The following is a 21758-nucleotide window of genomic DNA, read 5'->3' as shown; positions in this document are numbered from 1 at the left end:
CTTAAGCAGTGGCCTGACCCCACATCTGTGCTGAACCAGCACTGGGCAGATTCGAAAACTACTGAGTGTGTAATCCCCGAGAGGTTGAGCTCCTTAGTAAGGGCGTACCAGCCCAGATCCCTGGTCAGAATGCCCAGGGGCCACCAGGCAGTCCCTGCCAGCAGAGCCTCTGGGCCATCTGATGTCTCTGTGCGTCCCTGTCCACAGGAAGGCTCCTTCCTCCAACTTGGGCATGTAAGGTCTCACATGGAAGGACATTTTTTATTCCCTCAATCAACTGTGGGCCTTGGGCCAGACATGGTGGCTCTTGCCTATAATCCCAGCACTTTGGGAGGCCGAGGTGCGCAGATCACTTGAGGTCAGGAGTTGGAGACCAGCTTGGCCAACATGGCAAAACCCCGTCTCTACTAAAAATACAAAAAAATTAGCTGGGTATGGTGGCGGGCACCTGTAATTCCAGCTACTCGGGAGGCTGAGGCCCGAGAATCACTTGAACCTGGGAGGCGAAGGTTGCAGTGAGCCAAGATCGCGCCATTGCACTCCAGCCTGGGTAACAGAGCAAGACTCTGTCTCAAAAAACAAACAAACAAACAACTGTGGGTCTTGGTATCTAAAGTCTAGGTCACCTTTGCTGTATCGTCTGCTGTAATCACCTTTCAGAGCCATGACAAACCAAAAACGGATCTACAGACAGGAAGCTGACTTGTCCCATGTTCATGGTGGGTCATTACCAGAAGGATAAAAGGATGTTTCTACCACACTCTGAGTCAACTTATTAGAGTCTTAAAGGAGTTGAGGAATAAATTGCACAGAGAAAGGCCCCCAATGTGTATGTAATGTAGAATACATGGGTGTTGGTGTCTACAAAAATAAAAAAGCTCCCGCCATCTGCCCAGACCTAGAGAGGCTGAAAGCAGGGTTTGGGTCCACACACAGCGAAGAGAAGTCCACACAGCCTGAAACATGTAACACACACTTTCCCCACCAGAAAGGCCCTTAAAATCTCAGAAGCCAATCCAGAGACAGGCCTCCCTTAGAGATCAGGCGAATGGCAATAGTGGGCATGCAACTGATGCCAGCACATGCCAGACACTGTGCCGAACACTTCACACACAGGATCTCATTTCATGCTCACATCAAAGCTCACAAAGTGGGGGACTCTTGTATTCCCATTTGACAGAGAGGTCAGGTGGCCTACCTAGGGTTACTCAGCTAGTAAGCTGCAGACCCAGAATTGGAATCCCGATCTGATTCCCAAGCCCATGCTCTTCACTGCTCCATTCTGCTGCCTCCAATAGGAAGAGAGGGTCAGTCTTTCTTCTGTTGTTTTCCGGCATCCTTCCAATAAGGTCTACAAGAAAACCCTACTCTTTGCCCTTTAAGGGCTCAAGGAACTTGTTCTTTGAATATTACACTGATTGTAGATCCAAACATGGCCCCGCCTCGAATGATAACTAATTCTGAAGAGCCTGCAGCAGTGTATAAGCCTCACTGGGTCTTCTAACTACCTGTTCCTCTCCAATGCTACAAGGAGAGAAGAGGAGCTCAGAGAAACAGGCCTGCCAGGATTTCACAGGCCTTCTGGGGTCCAGGATTCGGGCATCAGAAGCACAGCCATTGGGTAGGCTGCGGAGATACCAGCTGAGAGTCCCTGGCCACACTCTCCCCTGGTCCCACATGCTCACCTGGGATGTGCTTGGCCCAGCCAATGATGACCACAAGCTCTCGGTCTGCCAGGTCACAGAGAGTGGTCAGGGCCTTGATGTCCCCCTCAGGCATACCGGGGGGAGGCATGGCATAGAGCTTGTCCGGCTCGGCCACCAGTAGGTATGAGACAATCTTGGTCACTGCAACAACCAAAGAGGGAAAGGTAAACGCTGGGAAAAGAGGAAAGGGGCCGGGGTGGAGGCTCAGATGGGTCAGGAAGCAAAGTCGGGTTCCTAAGAGCTCCAGGAAGGTCAAAGCGGCTATAATCTCCCCTCCTGTTCTGGCTCCATGAAGTTGCTGGTAGTGGTGATCTGGGCTGTTGAGGAATACCCCTCCAAGGGAAGTTGCCTGATGAATTCTCCAGGAGGAACCTGCAGAGCAACTTTGGGTGGGTGGCAAGGGGAGCATGTTCTGGACATTGGAGCCCGTGGCTTGTCAGGACCATGCTTCATTTGGAGCCACATTCTAAATGTGCCAGGCACTGATGTCACCTCCCCAAGATCCACATTGTCTCATGACGTAGTGGTGGGAAGATTACGTTTCCCTAAGGGATGCCTGATGTTCCAGGTACAGATGCTGGCAAAAGGGGCAGGGACTGCCCTGACACTCACATGGCTTTTTAGCAGGTGGAGAAATTTGTAAGCTCAGGTATGGGCTGCTCTCTGAGTCCAGCCGTCGCTTGTATTTCTGACGGCCTCCACGCACTCGATCAAGGCGCACACCTATTGGGGAGGAAAGGGAAAAGATCTCAGCAGTTGTTCAACATCACCAGGGTAGAAGCACTGACTCTGGAATTTCAGCACTGGCTGGGTCCTTCAGGGCCTTGCTCGGATGACCTTCGACAGCTGCCCCACGGCCAGCCTCAGGCCAGGTGGCTGGACAATCCTAAAATAATTGTCTAACGGTAATGGCGCATCCCGTTGCCCCAGGCCTGGTCCTGTCTCTCTGGATTCAGCATCCTTCTGAAATTCATCCCAAGCAACCCTCAGCCCTTGGTTCTCCTTATGTCAACAAAGGCACTCTACCAAGTGTTGGCGGAAGAAGTCATACTATGTTAGATCTGCTTTGAATCCAGGGAGGGTTAAGTTAACTTGCCAACAAAAGAAAGGAATCCCGGTCATTCACAGGCACTTCAAGGGTTTTCAGACTTTTCACACAAGAAGCATCTGAGGAGGCGCTCATTACAAATGTCAATTTCTAGACCCCACTCTCTGAGGTTCTAGCATAAAGCTCTAGAGTCTGTCTTTACACAAGTCCCCAGGGGATGGGAATGCAACAGTTGGACTGGCCACCTCTGGACTGGAAAATCAGTGCCTGGAAATATCTTGAAAGTAGGTTCAAAAGCAGCTGTGGCTACTCCACGTAGACAGCCACTTCCAGGAGTGAGAGTTTACCCTGGAGAGATCTGTCATTGTCACTGAATCCAACTTGCCTTCCGGAAGCCTGCCTCACCCACAGCTCCTGCTGCCTGGACAGACACATTGGTACCATTTCATGCCCCCCACCAGCAGATCGAAGGCACAGGGCCTCAGGTGGACACACAGCTCAGACTGGCTACCCACTGATGTGGCCGGGCCTGCAAGGATGAATCCCAACAAATTGGTTACAAAGTATGAACCAACACAAAAAGCACCAGTGAGCAGGTGCCCCAAGCATGCTGCTGGGGCCCTGTGGGGCCTGGAAGCCACTTCTGCCTTCTTGCTGTGGCTCTTCCAGGCCAGCCTCAGACAACGTTCCTTCTTGGAGTCCTTACCTTGAGCTCACTGAACAGCTCCCTTTTCCTGATCATGAAATGGGCCTTGACTGAAACACACAAGAAGTCAGACACGGAGACCAGAGTCCTCAGAGAAGAAAGCTGGTTGCCACCTCAGCCTCTGCTGCAACAGGCCAGGTTCAACTTCTGTTCTTTTCCCCAAAGGCAGTGAGTATCACCCTCACGGAGCCCCAGTCAGTTGACCTTCAGGGCCCTGTCTTTCCCTTTTCTAATAAACTCTGGTACTTTCTAGATGGGGAGCAGAAGAAACAGAATCTTCCTTCCTGTCCCAGCCTTGTCCATCCTTCAGCCCCAGAGTGTTGGCTGCCAGTCCCCCGGATTCAGGCCTTTCTCCAGAACAGGCAAGGGGAAGTCAGAACAATGGTTACTTAATGGAATGATGATTTAGAGCCCATTCATGCCTGGGGCTATTTTCTGGCTGTTTCTTTGTTAGGATGTTCAGCTACTAAATTTCAGTCCCTGAGAAGGAGGAAGTTTCCTAGAGCAACTGAAAGTAAAATTACTTTGTTTACTGAATGAGTGGAGAAAACTCCTTTAAGTGCGCATTGCCCTAAAGGAACTTTGGGATGCTAAGGACACTACCCCCACCCCTCTGCTGCCCCAGGTGTTTTCAGTTCAGGACTGCAGCCCTGGAGGGCAAGGATGCTGTGAGTGCACTGAGTGAGCCCACAACTCCTCATTTTTGTCAGCAATGTCCTTTTCAACCCCACAACCTGGTGTATTTGTACCTGGTGCTAAACGTTTTTTAGTTGGGGAGACGGGGAGTCTACTCAGCAGCCCACCCAGGCTTCCTGTTTAAAGGTAATTCCCCTGGTCAGGTGCGGTGGCTCACCCCTGTAATCCCAGCACTTTGGGAGGCCGTAGCGGATGGATCCCTTGAGGTCAGGAGTTCAAGATCAGCCTAGCCACCATGGCGAAACCCCATCTCTACCAAAAATACAAAAATTAGCCAGGTGTGGTGGCACGTGCCTGTAATTCCAGCTACTCGGGTGGCTGAGGCACAAGGATCGCTTGAACCCGGGAGGTGCAGGTTGCAGTGATCCGAGATTGCACCACTGCACTCCAGCCTGTAACAGAGTGAGACTCCATCTCAAAAGAAAATTTAAAAAAAATTTAAAAAATGTAATTCCCCTATTGGGAATACGGAAATTGTTGAAAGTCTGTGCCCCACCCCTCAATGGATATCTGAGAAGTACATGTTCTCCTTCTCCTTCTCTCTGCTCTCTGGAGGTCAAGGCGTGGACCCGTGACACAGGCTCAGCCAAGTGCACCATCAAACGGAGGCACAAGGACAGAGCGAAGGTGAGGACTGATCAGACCAGCAGCGCCTCCCCAGCAGAGTGTAGGCAGCCCCTGGCCAGTATGTCCTGGCTACTGGGTTTCCTGCTCCTGGGCTCTCCAGGGATTCTCCTGGTTCTTGTCTGGTTTCTAAATGTACTCTTTGAGCCTCCTGATAGGCTTCCAATAAACTCCCCTTCTGCCTAGAAGGTCAGGTTTTGTAACTGACATTTGTTGTTGACTTCTCCAGGAGCAGAATCTGAGACAAGGCTGTGCACGTGAGCAGTTTCCAAGGAGGGAAGAAAGCCAATAACAAATGTGTTCCTGAGGACAGTACTGCTGTGGGCAACTGAGGCTCCCAGCTACCAGCTGCTTTGGCGCTTCTTGCCTGCCTCTCAGGTCCAGGCTGAGCAGACTCTGGTGGCCAAAAAAAGCCTAGGCGTCAGATCAGCACACACACACACACACGCACACACGCATGCACACGTACACACACACACAAAAACAGACAGTGCTGAGTAGGTGTGGGCAGGAGCAGTCTCCGCTGTCTTCCTCTTCAAGTGTGGTCTGCAGGCCAGCATCATCACCATCATTTGAGGCTTGTTAGATGCCTCAAAATCTCAGGCCTGGCCACAGAGGAATCAGACAAGGTGATTTGCACGGACAACAGAGTTTGAGGAGCACTGCACTAAGGCATCCTAGCAAACGCAGCTGTACCATCAACTTCTGCCTGTACCTTGGACCCTAAAGGGACAGCTAGATGCCATCCAGCTCCAGACCTGAACCTATGTGCTGCTAGCACTTTGGCTCACATTTGCTCCCTCACCCCCTGCAAGCCCCTTCAGTGACAGCATAAGGAGCAGACACAAACACAGGAAGGATGATTCTTCCTGTAAAAGTCTTTTAGGAAAAGTTCCCTGTCTAGAAAAGCTTTCTGACTCTATCCTGTGACATGTCTACATAGAAGCCTCCTCTGTTCACTATACCCAGGCCAAACCAAACCCTCCACCAAGCTCTGCTTCCCCTTGGAATGGTGACAGGACCGAAAGTGAAAACGGTCCACCTCATCCATAAGAGACAGTAAGGGCCCCCACTTACTGAGCACCTACTATATGCCAGGATCTTAAACATATACTCTCCTTGAGTCCAGGACAAGCCCCTTCCCCACTTTACTGACCTTCTCTCCTAGAGGCCACTGGAATGAACTCTCGCTTCCCATCCAGCCTGCTTCCCAGCAAGCAGCTGTCAATCAGAGTGAGGCATGCTCAACACAAAATAAAAAGAGGTGTCTGTCCCTCGGCAAGGCAAGGAGATGGGCAGCCGCCACCTCTGCCGATGTCTCCATCTGGGATGTTCTGCGTCCTGATATAGGGCCTGACCTTTCATGGACGTTCAGGAAAGACTTGATGAATACAGGGGTGGATGTACCTCTGTCCTCCTCATCCCCATGCTGGGCTGGGGGCTTCTTCATGGGCTCCCAGAGTACACAGGGCTTCCGCTACTGACTAGGCGCCCGTTAAGGCCAGGGGCGGCTCACAGTCCTGCCCCAAAGCCTGTCATGGTACCCAAAATACAGCATGTGCTTAGAAAATGGGATTATTATGGTTATTATCATCATCCTTATTATTACTGTTCCCCAGCATTGCATCAAAGTTTTTGGTAAATCACATTAATAATGATAATGATAGCAGCATAATTTGTAAAGGCCTCTCTGTATGTATTACCCTACTTAACCCACAAAAATATAAGGCAGGTGCTATTATCCTCATTTTACAAATAAGAAAAACTGAGGCTCAGAGAGATTCAGTAATTTCCCCAATAAAGGACCCGAGCTCTTTGCCATCATTCCATGGTATGACCTCCCAGGGCACAGCAAATGTTAAATTCTCCTCTAAATTTTCTCCTCCTGATCTTTACAGCATAGTGGTCAATGGCTCCAATCAATACGTGTATCAATTATCAGGTTATGCTGTTAAAAAAAAAAAAAGTAGCCTGTTGGGTTTAATTATGCACAAACTGACACCTGATGTGAAATGTGTCTGTTCCCCTTGCTTCCTGTCTGCTTTTCTGAGCCTGCCCTAAGCACAGCCCATAATCACTGCAGCCCATGGGCTCAATAATGAAGGTCCCACGCCCATCTCTGTCCCTTATGGGTTATTTCAGGTTATTTGGCCTTGGACAAGTGGGCTTCAGCTGCATCTTCAGGTCTGGGGAAGGAGGCGATGGTAAAACCAACTCTGCTCAAGGTAGATGGCTTTTGTGACAATTGTATGACTTAATGATGAGAAAATGCTTGGTAAGCTGGAAAGCAGTTCCAGTAGGCTGGGCGAGGCCATCTGTTCTACCACCCTCCTGCCAACCCATAGCACTTCAACATTCATCTGATACCTCACAGGCCACCTCATGCTGGTTTCCCTTTATACCCATCAGCTCTTCGATTCAATGGGTTCTTAGAGGACAGGACCCAGGCTTGCTCTATTTCTCCCCTGCTCTGGCACTGCCTCACACTCAGGGCTTGCTAAAGGCCATTTAGAGTGGGAGGGTCCTGTGACAGACCTGTGCACCCCTAGCCTGGGGTTGGGGAAGATGGACCCCCACCAAAGTGAAGCGGCCTTCTCCTTTTTTTACTGTTTTTGAGACAGACTCTCACTCTGTGGCCCAGGCTGGACTGCAGTGGTGTGATCTCGGCTCACTGCAACCTCCGCCTCCCAGGTTCAAGCCATTCTCATGCCTCAGCCTCTCGAGTAGCTGGGACCACAGGTGCGTGCCACCATGGCAATGGGATGTCAGGTTAAGTCCATGGCGGGACCTCTGGAACGGTTTTGCTTTTCTGAGAAAAGGGACAGCCATGTTCAGTGCAGCTCTTTTGCCTTTCTCTTGCCCCAGCCTGGAAGGTGAAGCCTACAGATGTGGCAACGACCTTGCAGCCATGACATGGCTGTCTGAGGACACCAAAGAACACCAGGGAAGAAAGAAAGAGCTGGAGCGCCCCTGCTGCCATGGCTGAGAACTTTGTGCAATACAGCAGCTGCGCATCTCCAGGCTTCTTGTAAGGTGCAAAAACCAACTTCATTTATCCATGCTTACGCTGCTAGCTATCAGGTTCTCCGTAACTTGCAGCAGAAAGCAATTTTCACTGACTGATACAATGGGCAATTACTTTTAAAATTAGGATGCTTAAGACTTACAAACACTAACTGGAAATAAACAAGAAGACTTGAACTTGAAGTGAGAGTTGCCTTATTGTTTGTGTCCTTATATTAGTAAAATATCTAAAAGTAGACTCAGGAAACACATTAAAATACTAATTAACTTACAATTACCGTCTAGGATTATTAGATTTTATCATCTTATTGATACTTTTCTGAATGCAAAAAAGCATTAATAATGCTCAAATGTAAAGTGTCACATATTTCCAAATACTGCAATAAATACAGATCCTTTGTTTTAACCACCATTAACACCGTTTAATCCCTTAATGTGTACAGGTCAAAATTTTAATATTTCTGAGTGCTCCATGAATAGAAAAAAATTGATAATCCCTGGAATACATGACCCTGTGCAGATGGAGATCTTGAGTTGAGATCACGCCATTTCACTCCAGCCTGGGCAACAGAGTGAGACTCCATCTAAAAAAAAAATTAATAAAAAAAAAACCCACTTCACTCTTAAAGATTTTCTGCATCTTGACCATATCAATGTCAATTGACTGTATCAATGTCAATATGCTGGTTGTGATATTGTACTGTAGTTTTTTAAGATGTTACCATTAGGGGAAACTGGGTAAGCGATGCATGGCATCTCTCTGTATTATTTCTTACAACTGCATGTGAATCTGCAATTATCTCAAAATAAGAAGTTTAATTAAAAACTTAAAAAGCAATGCTGCTGGAAAAGTAAAATGGTGTAACCATGTAGAACATAGTTTGATGGTTCCTCAAAAAGCTAAACAGAATTACCATATGATTCAGCAATCCCACTCTTAGGTATACACCCCCAAAAAAACTGAAAAGAGGAATCTGAACATACATCTGTGTAGTGTGGGGAAAAGAAGCAAATTTTTAAAAAATAAAAAGAAGGAATTTGAACAGACGCCTGTAGGACAATGTTCACTGCAGCATAATCACAATGGCCAAAAGGTGGAAACAACCCAAGTGTCCGTGGATAGATGAGTGGAGAAGCAAATGTGGTATATACATGAAATGTTACTTAGTCATAGAAAGGAATAAAGTTCTGATATATGCTATAACATGAATGCACTTTAAAAACACTACGCTAAGGAAAATAAACCAAAAGGACACCAAAGAACAAATATTATGTGATTCCACTTTTTCTTTCTTTCTTTTTTTTTTTCTTCGAGGCAAGGTCTTGCTCTGTTGCCCAGGCTGCAGTGCAGTGAGTCCATCACAGCTCGCTGCAACCTCAAACTACTGGGCTCCAGTGATCCTCCTGCCTCAGCCTCTCCAGGAGCTGGGACTACAAGTGTACACCACCACACCCCATTTTTTTTTAAGAGACAGGGTCTCACTCTATAGGCCAGGCTGGCTCTCTGCATCCTTGACCTCCCAGCCTCAAGAGATCTTCCCACCTCAGCCTCCCACGTAGCTGGGACCATAGGCACATGCCATGACACCCAGATAATTTTTTTAAAAAATTTTTTGCAAAGATGGGGGTCTCACTATGTTGCCCAGGCTGGTCTCGAACTCCTGACCTCAAGCGATCCTTCTGCCTCAGCCTCCCAAAGTGCTGGGATTACAGGTATGAACCACCATGCCTGGCCCCCTCCTTTCTTTTTTTTTTGGTAGATGGGGGATCTCACTATGTTGCCCAGGCTGGACTTGAACTCCTGGTCTGATGGTGATTACATAATGGTTTGTTTTGTTTTGTTTTGTTTTGTTTGAGACAGGGTCGCAGTTTGTCACCCAGGCTAGAGTGCAGTGGCACGATCCTGGACTCAAGTGATCCTCCTGCCTCGGCCTCCTGAATAGCTGGGATTATGGGTACATGCCACCACACCTGGCTAATTTTTGTATATTTTGTAGAGATAGGGTTTCACCATGTTGGCCAGGCTAGTCTCAAACTCCTGAGCTTAAGCAATCCACCCTCTTTGGCCTCCCGAAATACTGGGATTACAGGCATCAGCCACAGTACATGGCCAGTGATTGCATAATATTGTGAATGTGTTTGATGTCACTGAATTGTACACTTAATTTCTAAAATGCCAAGTTGTACTTTACATATATTTTGCCACAATTTACAAATATAGGAATACAAAACGCTATCAAACTTTATACTTTAAATGGGTGAACTATATTTCAATAAAGCTGTTAAAATTTTTTAAAAATATGTATCCTTTCTCAGGTTAGTGGACTTAAACAACATAAAATACTGAAACGTAACAGAGTGCTTGGTACACAGTAGGCACTCAGTAGTAACTTCTTGCCTTTCATCTGCCTGTTGAAGGTCATAGCATCTGGCTTGAACTGCCTTCCTCATGGAAGAGAGAAACACATCCCAAAAGTTGCAACTACTGTGAGTCAGATGTATTAAACAAAATCCCTGAAGAAATTAAGGTTCAGAGAGGTTAAATATTGTGCCCAGGGCACACAGCTCCAACACTGGGACTCTCTGGAATATGCCAGCGGGTCTGATGGCTGCCTTTGTCCAACTTGAGAACAGAGGTTCCACACTTGGCTGCAGTCATAACTGCTCCCACCTCCACCGGCCTCGTCACCAGGCTGGTGCCCCTCGTGCCTGTGGTGGCCAAGCCCACTTCCCAGCTCAGGGCACAAAAAATAGCAAAGAAGCTTCGGGGCCACTCTGGGACAGAAACTCCTTGAGAGGAGGGGAGCGGGGCTCCCCCTCTGCTGGCCTCTCCAATCCGCTGCAGGTACGTCACAGCGTCCACAGCCGGCACCTTACACATCCGGGACTGGATACCTACTTGCTGACTTGATAAGATCAGGCTTCTGACATTTTTCTTAATGGAAGTAAAATAATTCCTTCTTCCCTCCACCTCCCTCCTTTCTTCTCATCTTCCCTCCCTAAGCTGGACAAGATCCCAGTCTTTCGGAAATAAAAATAGCCGAGTGTGCAGGGTCAGCCGCAGCGGGGCCACTTTAAGCTTCTTTCTTTTATACCCGGGCACTAAAAATAGCCGGCTAAAGCTCTGCAAAGCGTGGCCCTGCACCTGGCCCTAAGCCTGTCCCAGGCGCTTCCCACATCATATTTCTCTTCCAACAGGAAAGGTTCAGACAGGGCAGGCGGGGGAAAGGCCTCTGCCCTCCCACGAGCTACTATCCAGGTCTGAGGTCAAGATCCCCACTGGCATTGCAAGGTTTTCACGACCAACACCCTTCTCTTCCCCTTATCCAGAACTTTCCCCCATCACCAAATTCAACATCCCTGGTTTATTAACGAAATAAGCAGCTTCGTGGTTTGCAAATCTATTTCATACCCGTATCTCATTTAAGCTGCCCAACAATGTTGAGGAGGAAGAATATACATGATTATGATTAGTTCCATGCAAGATCTGAAGCTCAGAAAGGTCAGGCGACTTGCTCAGGATCACACAGCCAAGAAACGTCACAGGGAAATTTTGAACCTTGATTTTCAGATCTCCAAGTCCTATCTTCTTTGCCCTAAACTTGTGACGCCAGTCCCATATAACCTCAGAATGCCCTAGGAAGCCTTTGCACAGCACAGACTTTGAGGACTTACTCATTTAGAGCCTCTGAGTCAGTAGGTCTAGGGAGATGTCGAGGAATGAGTATTTTTCCAAGCTCCTCTACTAATTCTAATTATGTGCCAGGTCTGGGGAGCACTGTGCTAAACCTGTTTTTTCAATACTTTTATGTGGCCAGTGTTCTTCCCAGGAAACTTGGGGGTGAACTCCCTGCCTGTAGGTTCTACCAAACTATAGTTGACCCATCTCCAGGAGGAGGAGAAAACCACCCAGAAGGTGATGTGGGTATCATGAGCCCCTGAGGTTCTGGAAGTTGTGTGGGCATGCTGATGGGCATTCCAGCCCAGTGCGATGCCCTGAACTCTCAGCCACAACCCTTGTATACACTGGACTTCCTTCAGCCACCGGTCCTGTGCAGGTTTCTGGGTGACAGGCAAGCTTGCCTTGCTGCCTCAGACACAATGGCTCATTTGGGCTGCCTCTTACCCCAGTGACACACCGTAAAGGCAGAGTGCCTCACACCTGACTTCCTAAAAGCTAAGAGAGAGAGCCTTGTAGCTAAACAGACATACATGACACCTAATATTCCGGGGCTTTTGCCAGCTGCTCTGTGGGCTCCGGGCACTGCGGTGGATAAGTGGTAGTGAGTGATGAGCTCTCAGAATTCTGCCTATTAAAGGAGTGTCTGCTATCATGCTGGGCTCCTCTAGACACTTCTTACCATGCCACCATGTCCCCAACGGCATTTTGACAAAACTGTGTTACGCCTGCATTCCCAACTGCCAAGAAGTCTCCAAAACTGTACACCTGACACAGAGAAGTTATTTCAGCCCAGCTTCCCTTTCCTTTCCCTTCTTTTTTCCCCTTTGAGAAAGGGCTACAGGCTTCACTACTGGCCAAGGCATCAACCGTGAGGTTCGAATAGGCTTCTTAGAAGGAATTCCACGTAGCCAAGGAGACTAGATTCCACCCAGCTCTGTCATTAACTAGCTGTGTGGCCTTGGTCAAATCGCTGAAACTCAGTTGACCAGATCAGGCATGGCAAAGACTTATCACCTGTGCCCCTGCCTTCCATTTCTTAGTCTGTGGCAGACATTGCTAATCAATCATGGCACTCTTACCTGCTGATCCCAGACACTGCCTAAGAAGCCTTTCTATCATGCACTCCAGCTGAGTGCAACTAAAGGCAACTTGCCATCCTGGAGCCTGAATTAAGAACAACTGTGTTAGAGGCAGCCAGTGCAAACAAGTCTGCAAATAAACAAATAAATAAATAAGATAATGTCAGACTGAAAGAAGTTCAATGAAGAAGCATACAAGGGGATATGATAGCAAGTAATAGAGTGGATAGGGAGGCCTTTCTGAGAAGATAACATTTAACTTGAGGTCGGAAGGATAAGAAGGAGCCAGCTTTGGGGAGAGGATTCCAGGCAGAGGGAAGGCCCTGAAAGTCCTAAGATGGGAAACAGTTTGTCATGCTTGAGGGTCAAAAATAAGCCAGGGAGGCTGGAGCAGAGTGGGTAGGAGTGAACAGACAGGAAAGGAATGGTATGAGATGATACTGAAGAGGTAGGGAGTGGGTAGACCATGCAAGGTCTTGAAGACCAAAGCAAAGTGTTTGGATTGTATTTTAAGTGCTATGGAGAGCCACTGAGTGATGTAAAGCAAAATGACAGAATCTTACCAGTGCTTTAACAAGATCACTGCTAGGGGGATTAAACAGGACTAAGAGTGGAATCAGAAGTCCAGTTAGGAAACTGTCACAGTGGTCCAGGAAAAAACAATGCTTCCTTGGACCAGGGTCATGACCATGGAGATGAAGAAAAGTAGGAGAATCTGAAATACATTGTGGACATTGACCTGGGAGGAGTCAAGGATGACCTCCAGGTTTCTTTTGAGCAATAGGTGACTAGCATCACCATTCCTGAGACGGGAAAGACTGGAAGCAATAGAAGGAGGAATGGTTCAAACCTAGAGTTCCTCTCTAGACATGTTTAATCTGTGATGTCTCATAAAGGACCCAAGTGGCAATGCCAATAGGGTGGTTAGATATTGAGGTCTAAAATATCTAGGGAAGAATTTGGGAGGCTGAAGCAGGAGGGTTGCTTTATGCCAGGGGTTCGAGACCAGCCTGGGCAATATAAACAAGACCTTTGTCTCTACAAAAAAAATGTTTTAAATTAGCCCCACATGTTGGCACATGCCTGTAGACCAGCTACTTAGGAGGCTGAGGTGGGGAGGATCTCTTGAGCCCAATAGTTTGAGGTTACAGTGAGCTATGATCATGTCACTGCATTCCAGCCTGGGCCACAGAGCAATACCTTGTCTCTTTAAAAACAGCAACAATAACAAAATCCCCACAAAAAAACAATACTTGTATTTGAAAATATGTCATTCCCTTTTTCCATACCAAGAACGTTTTAGCTGGGTACACGGCGTCCCAGATAATGGCTACAATTCCAAGACTCCCTGGCAGCAAAGTGTGGCCCTGGGCTGTGAGTGGGAAGAACAGATGTGTGCTACTTAGGGTCCAGCCCTTCACATGGAGCTTTTCCTCCTTCTAGATGTCTGTGAGATGGGAAGAACTGGGGTCCACAAGGGCAAGCCACATGCTAAGCTTGGCAGAGCTGCCAGCCAGTCTGGGATTGCCTGTGACCTTCTGACTGTTATGTAAGAAATGAGCGGGAATGAAACTGCTATCCTGCTTAGGCTTCTGGGTGGTTTTGGGGTTTGGTTTGGTTTGTGGAGGGAAAAAGGGAGTCTCCTTCTTTTAGAAGCCTAGCCTGGCCTGGAGCGGTGGCTCATGCCTATAATCCCAACACTTTGGGAGGCCAAGGCAGGTGGATCACCTGAGGTCAGGAGTTCAAGACTAGCCTGGGCCAACATGGTGAAACTCCATCTCTACAAAAATTACAAAAAATTAACCAGGCGTGGTGATGCACGCCTGCAATAGCAGCTACTCAGGAGGCCGAGGCAGGAGAATCTCTTGAACCTGGGAGGCAGGGGTTGCAGTGAGCCAAGATTGTGCCATTGCACTCCAGCCTGGGTGACAGAGCAAGACTCTGTCTCAAAAAAAAAAAAAAAAACAAAAAAACAAAACAAAAACAAAAAACACAGCCTAGTCTTTACCTAATGTACTATATTATAAGTGTATTTCTGGATCTATTCAATGTTTACTTTTTAAAGAAGTTTTTTTAAAGAAAGGGGTGAATGGGACAAGAAAATGAACATAGCAAGTGCTGTCAATTCCTTTTGGAGGTTTTGTTGAGAAAGACAGTGGGATCAGGTAGCAATATCTAGATGGAGATGAAGGGACAAAATACAGTTGTGGATTTCTTTAAATTTAATTTTGTTTTTGGCTGGGCGTGGTGACCCACCCCTGTCATCCCAGCATTTTGAGGGGCTAAGGTGGGTTGATTGCTTGAGCCCAGGAGTTTGAGACCAGCCTGTCTCTTTTTTTTTAATGTGAAAAAAAATTTTTTTTAACATTTTTTAAAAGTTAAAAAATGAATTTAATTTTGTCTTCATAATGGGAGAACAGAAGTATACTTGTGTGCTAATGAAATGATCCAGTAGTGAGAGAGAATTCGATGATGCTGGAAGCAGAGAAGATACTATAGGAATGAAGTCCTTGGTAAGGGGTTGGCCATGGTAGCTCACTCCTGCAATCCCAGCAGTTGGGGAGGCTGAGGCGGGCAGATCATTTGAGGTCAGGAGTTCATGAACAGCCTGACCAACATGGTGAAACCCTGTCTCTACTAAAAATACAAAAACTTAGCTGGGCATGGTGGCGCATGCTTATAATCTCAGCTACTTGGGAAGTTGAGGCAGGAGAATCGCTTGAACCTGGGAGGCAGAGGTTGCAGTGAGCGAAGATCCCACCTCTGCACTCCAGCCTGGGCAACAGAGCGAGACTCCATCTCAGAAAAAAAAATAAATAAAGGAATGAAGTCCTTGGTAAAGAAGAGAGCGATTCAGAGCACAGAAGGGCAGGAGGGGGACCAGCGTTTGTCAGGATTGGGAATACCTCTATTCTACCAAGAAGAAGACAGAAAACAGGTGCACAAACTGGTAGGTTTGTGGATTCAGTGGTAGGAGGGTAAGATGTTTCCCATTTGACTTTCTATTTTTTCATGAAAATGTGAAGCAAGATTACAAGAGTAGGGAGTGAGGCTACAGGAGATTCAAAATTGCCTCTGGATCACAGAAGAAAATCCATTTTGTAACATGAAGAATATCTATCTCCAATCAACAATCAGACTTCACAGTATAACTCTAGGAGCTTTCCCTGAAGATTGGGAGCAAGATGAAGATAGGCACTATTATGATTCCCATTTTATGGAGGAGGAAAGGGAGGCTTACAGGGGTTTAAGTAACTGGCCCAAGGAGTTGATAAGTGGTGAAGATAAGGTTTAACCAGGCCTACGTGACCACCGGACCCGTTATCCAAAAGCCTGCAGGGAACAGTAAGAACGATTTAGCACAGACAAGATCATCTCCTGCGTCTTCATTCAATCAACACTTCTCCAACCAGAGGTCATTGTGGCTGAGTGGCCCAAAGGCTTCAGGGTGCCTGGGAAGATCCTGTGAGCTGTCAGGTACGTGTGTGTGTGCGTGTGTGGGGGGGGTGGTGGTGTTGGTGGGGGGCAGTGTGTGTAGAATGTAAAGTGGCTCAAAAGGGATGCAACACACATTGGCATTCTCAGGCTGTAGCTCAATACCATTCTATAAAGTGGTAAAGAGTTGGTTTGTTTCAAAACACTAATATATTTTGGAAAAGAAAAAGAATTTTTAAAGGCAAGTCATCTCTCTTGCTCTTTCTTCATTCACAGGGCCAGAAAAAAAGTGATATTTCTGGCATGGGCTAGAGGCAGAATACTCTATAAATACAAGGCCATTAAATCCCATGCAGTGGGAACCTGATCAGGGCCTCCTTTTAATTTCCTGACATGAGCTGGCCACTAACACAATTACCCAGAATCCCCGGAGGAGCCCTCCACCTTCCCAACAAGCACAAAGCAAGTGAGAGCATATTGCATGGATGTCGGCCCAGCTTTCACTGAAATCAAATATCTTTTAGAAAACACTTGGGGGAAGGCAGGCAGGGGCTGAGTGGGGGAGAAATGGAGCGGGCTTGGGAGGCTGGTCGCATGAGGGAGGTGAGGTGAGGAGGAGGTGAAGTTGGCGGGGACAGGCTGTCTAGAGAGAATTGCTGAAATCCCAGAGCTGTACTGAGGCCTCGGGGAGCCCCCTAGGAAATGCAGCTAGTGGTTTTCCAGAGTCAGTCCACACCCTAGCCAGGCTGCAAAGGCTGACTACCAGGGGAGCTGCCCATCCTGATTCTAGAACCCACAGTGGGGACCAGCCCAAGACAAGGCCGCCTTTTAAGATTCCCACCAACAAATCCAGGAAGAAAATCAGGGTGGCCAGACACCAGTCTGCCTCCCCAAACACAAGGGGCAGACTGATGAAAAGCTGAGTGTAAACGAGGTTGTCTTTGAATCAAACACTAGAATTTTTTTTTTTTTTTTTTTTTTGAGACAGAGGCTTGCACTGTCGCCCAGGCTGGAATGCAGTGACACCATCTCAGCTCACTGCAACCTCTGCCTCCTGGGTTCAAGCAATGCTCCTGCCTCAGTTTCCAGAGTAGCTGGGATTACATACGCGTGCCACCACGCCCAGCTAATTTTTGTATTTTTAGTAGAGAAGGCATTTTACCATGTTGGCCAGGCTGGTCTCGAACTCCTGACCTCAGGTGATCTGCCCACCTTGGCCTCCCCAAGTGCTGGGATTACAGGCGTGAGCCACCGCACCCAGCCTGAATCCAACACTGGAGTATTTTAACACATCAAGGGAGCTGACATTGCAAAGCAATCCCACAGTGGATTCTGCCAAGAGGAGCTGTCCCATCTGTCCCAGGTCCCCACTTTGACCTGGTGACGGAAAGCAGGTATCAACATCCCCGTTTTATAGTGAAGAAATGGAAGCCTGTGGGTGTGAGTAATAATATTAAACAGCAGCTGGGGGCGGTGGCTCACGCCTGTAATCCCAGCACTTTGGGAGGCTGAGGCGGGCAGATCACAAGGTCAAGAGACTGAGACCATCCTGGCCAACATGGTGAAACCCCATCTCTACTAAAAATACAAAAATTAGCTGGGCATGGTGGTGCACGCTTGTAGTCTCAGCTACCCAGGAGACTGAAGCAGGAGAATTGCTTGAACCTGGGAGGTGGAGGGTGTGGTGAGCCTAGATCGCGCCACTGCACTCCAGTCTGGTGACAGAGTGAGGCTTTTTTTTGTCTTTCTCAAAAGAAAAAAAAAAAAATTACACGGGCAAAAATACCTAATAACCAGGGGCAGAACACAGGCCATCAACTCCTAACCCAGATTTTGTGTTCAGTGTTTAAAAGAGAAAAATTACCTTTTCTCTGAAAATACAGATTTTTATGTACTAGATTTGCTTAAAGCAAGATAGGCCTTTGGACATCTCCTGTTTTCCATGGTCTGCTCTGGATGTTCCAGGGAGAAAGTCACAGGGACATGGCCATAGGATCTGTCCCCAGCCATGTGAGGAATCTGAAAAGCTTAGATCCCTGAGCTGGCCACAGTCTTAAGAGAGAGGGAGAGCCAGAGGAAGCCCCAAGTCTGATTTCTTCTGTGGCTGTTGCTGGGCCCCCAAACTGGGAAACGATCTCTGATTATTTTACCTAAGAAAGGAAAAATCATAAAACACAAGGAGAATGTGGCTGGATGAGGGCGGGAGGGTGGTGTTCAGACGTGCAGGCGAGGGGAGCAGAGAGGGCGGAGGCACCCACATCTCTCAGTCTGCAGCCCTCCCCAAGCCCCTGGACCCCCCAAAGCCCCCCAAGCAACAGAGGCCCACTATGGGACCCTAAAGCAGAGAGCAGCCCTGGGGAAGGTGAAGTTTGCCTTTTAGAGTCCCGTCAGAGTCTGAGGTGGGCGATGAGCCCACGCTGGTCTCGGGGGGCTTGGGCCTTGCCTGCAGAGCCAGGAGGGACACCCAAACAAAAGCCAAGCCAGGCAGCTGCCAAGAGCCCCCACCTGGCAGGGGCCCAGGCTGTTGAAGGAGGATGCTCCTTCTAAGGGGGTCGGTCCCCACGGAGCTTCAGATCCCAGGATCTCTCCAAGGCCCTGCAGGGGACAGAAACTAAACGTGGCTCCCTGCTTTGTCCATACTCAGGAGCCTTTGTGTCATCTCCCCGCTCTTGGATCTGGACCTGCCAGGACTGGTGGGGAGTGGGGGAGGGAGCGTTCTAGTGGCTGTCCCTTCCTCCTTCAGGCAGAGCTCCTTAAAGGGCCTTTTTGGGCTGAGCATGTCTGCCTGGGAGGCCCCAGCTGCCACCCTGGGTAAAGACCATCAACCAAAGGGCTATATTTGCAGCGGGGCAGGGGTGTCAACACTGAGGCTTCCCCTGAACATCCTCCCCACTTGAGGCAGCAGGGGTCTCATGCCCCTGTCCTCCCAGCACCCCCAGTACCATCATCCTGGGACACACAGTGTCCACCTCGTTTCTCTGACAAGTGCCAGTATGGATGTCTGAGTGGCCACCGGTCAATTGTGGGCCTCACCACCTCCCTCCCTGCTATCAGTGCACCCCTTCACCATCTCCTGCTTTCTGGGAAGCCACTAGAAAGTGCCCTTCTCTCTTCCCAGCACTGCATAGCCCCTAAAGAGACTCTGTTCAGTGTTACAAGATGGTCCAGGAATTGAGTGGGAGGTTCCCTCTTGACCTCCCCCATCCCTGTGCTGTGCCATGGGGAGCAGACACTGAACAGGGCAAGGAAAGTTCCAGCCTCTGGGCCCAGCTCCCCTCAGATGAATGTGTGACTGAGGGTAGGAGTCATCTCACCCCAGCCCCTGTAGGGCTCCATTTTGTCGCCTGTAAAATTCAGGGCTATATTGAAAACAATGAGGCTTCTGGCTGCTCTAAGTGCCGCGGATACTGTCAAGTAGGCAGGGAGGCTGCACGCTGCAACCAAGTGGCCCCTGGCCCCCTGCTTGACCTGCTGTTCTCACATCCAGCTCTGTATGTGAGAACAACAGGTCAAGCAGCTCTGTCTCTTGGGCTTAAGAGGAATGAATGAGTCTCCAAAGCTAAGAAACCCTCAGATTCCCAGTACCACACGGAGAGAAAGTCAAGAGACCAGCACTCAGGCATGCTTCTATGGGCCTTTTGCCTCAATTTTCCCATCTGTGAATACCAGGAGGCTCTGAAGGAGCAGAAAGAGCCCAACATAGGAGTCAGGGGACCCAGTTCAGCCACTAGTTTGGGTCATCCTATCCAGGAGCAAGACCAAAATCATATAGAGTCAAAAATGAACCAACAGACAGCCTTTCCGCGGGCTCGATGTAGCCCATTTTTAATCTGGAAAGGAGACTGTTTTTTCGGTTGAGCCCCTAACGAAGCAGCTGGCCTGTCTAAGAGCTGAGTGGTCCACTCCATCACAAAGGGGTTAAATGAAGCCTGAATGAGGAGCATTTTAAAAGCCAGTGTGCCATGTCGACACAAAGGCCGCCGACGGCCTGCTTCAAGAGCTTCTGTTTTATGGATACAGGTGCTGGGCTGAGCTGAGGTGAAGTGGGGGACCTGGAAATGGTAAACGGAAGTGGAAGGTCCAATTTCTATAGCACATGATGGTCCAAGTTGTATTGACAAAGCATCTTAGGTCTGGGCCCTTATCTTCAGAGGGCCCTGGGAGAGGGGGTAGCAGGAGTGCCCTGGGGCTCCCAAGGCTGGGCTGGGCTTCCAGAAGCCCACTCCTAGCCTTCCCCCTCCAGGAAGGGTCTGGATTCCAAACCTGTCCCTTCGTTCTCTCTGTAGCCCCTTCTGATCACCCCCACACACCTCTTTTCCTGTTTCCTCCCACTTCTAGAAGGATTCCAGGCCCGGAGCTTAAAACTTGATCTCTAAGAATTTTCACTGGCTCCCCTTGGAAGCTGGAGAAGCAGGGAAACACATACACTCATGACCCATCCCCAAAATGGTACTGAACAAGGTTCCTCAAACTGAAAACATCGGCCGGGCATAGTGGCTCACGCCTGTAATCCCAGCACTTTAGGAGGCTGAGGTTGGAGGACTGCCTGAGCCCAGGAGTTGGAGACCAACCTGAGCAACATGGCAAGACCTTGCCTCTATCAATAATATTTTAATATAAAGAAAAGGAGCAAATCAGTAGAGAAAGTGAGGAAGAGGAGATCTGGAGCAGTTGTCCCAATGAGAGCTACGTGTCATTTCAAATTTTCTAGTAGCCACGTTAACGAACAGATAAAAAGAGGCCGGGTGCCGTGGCTTACGCCTGTAATCCCAGCACTTTGGGAGGCTGAGACGGGCAGATCACGAGGTCAGGAAATCGAGACCATCCTGGCTAACACCGTGAAACCCCGTCTCTACTAAAAATACAAAAAAATTAGCCGGGCGAGGTGGTGGGTGCCTGTAGTCCCAGCTACTCGGGAGGCTGAGGCATGAGAATGGCGTGAACCCAGGAGGCAGAGCTTGCAGGGAGCCGAGATTGCGCCACTGCACTCCAGCCTGGGCGACAGAGCAAGACTCCGTCTCCAAAAAAACAAACAAACAAACAAACAGAAAAAGAAGCATGTGATGCTAACTTCACAATATGTTTTATTTAACATGTCCAGAAGATTAGCCTTTCTGCATGCAATCACATTTTTAAAAGGATCACCACCAGACTTTACACTGCCTTTTATGGTCCTATTAAGTCCTCTAAAGCAGGCATGTGTTGTACACTCAGCACACCTCTGTTTGGACCAGCGCTCGGGAGCCACGTGTGGCTGGTGGTTGCCATATTAGACAGCACAGCTCTAGAGACAGAGGACGCAGGGAGAGAAAGGAGAGGGAAGGGAGAGGATGGGAAGAGAGGGAACAAGGAAGGGAACAGCGTTCCCAAGGCAAGAGCCATGTCCTGTCCACCCGCCAGAAAACAAATGCCATTCTTCACAGGTGAAGGGAACATTATTTATCATTCCTGGACTTAATGTGTCTGTCCTTTTCACCCCCGAGCCCTTGAGGGTGCTAGGGGATATAACAGCCTCTTAAGCCTACCCCTCCTAGGGTAGAGGTGGGGTTTGCCCCTAAAGGAGGGCCTTCCCAGAGTGCCAGGCCCACTGGGGCCCAAGTGGGGTCAGGGGTTCGGAAGGATCCTTAATGAAGAAATTCCAATTCCCACCTCCCTAAAGGAGGAGAGCCATGCGGGCGCCGTGGCGGGCTGGCAGGGTGTGGGAGGAGATGGGCGCTCAGACTGGGTCTCACCCTGGGACACAGGTCCACAGCTTGTG

The 21758-nt window shown here is 48.7% G+C and overlaps 1 protein-coding gene across 1 annotated transcript in view; it reads right to left on the bottom strand.

The window, feature by feature from the left end:
• ESRRB (estrogen related receptor beta) overlaps nt 1–21758 on the bottom strand; it is a 127433-nt gene that overhangs the window by 17845 nt on the left and 87830 nt on the right. Inside the window, exons 4-5 of the mRNA XM_063698048.1 lie at nt 2319–2429; nt 1686–1847 (exon numbers count right to left, since the gene is read on the bottom strand). Coding sequence (XP_063554118.1) covers nt 1686–1847; nt 2319–2429 — 273 coding nt within the window. The remainder of the gene's footprint in view (nt 1–1685; nt 1848–2318; nt 2430–21758) is intronic.

The sequence above is a fragment of the Gorilla gorilla genome, chromosome 15 (genome assembly GCF_029281585.2).
Source record: "Gorilla gorilla gorilla isolate KB3781 chromosome 15, NHGRI_mGorGor1-v2.1_pri, whole genome shotgun sequence".
Lineage (NCBI taxonomy): Eukaryota > Metazoa > Chordata > Mammalia > Primates > Hominidae > Gorilla > Gorilla gorilla.
The sequence above is the reverse complement of the archived record's forward strand: the minus strand, read 5'-3'. Positions and strand labels throughout refer to the sequence as shown.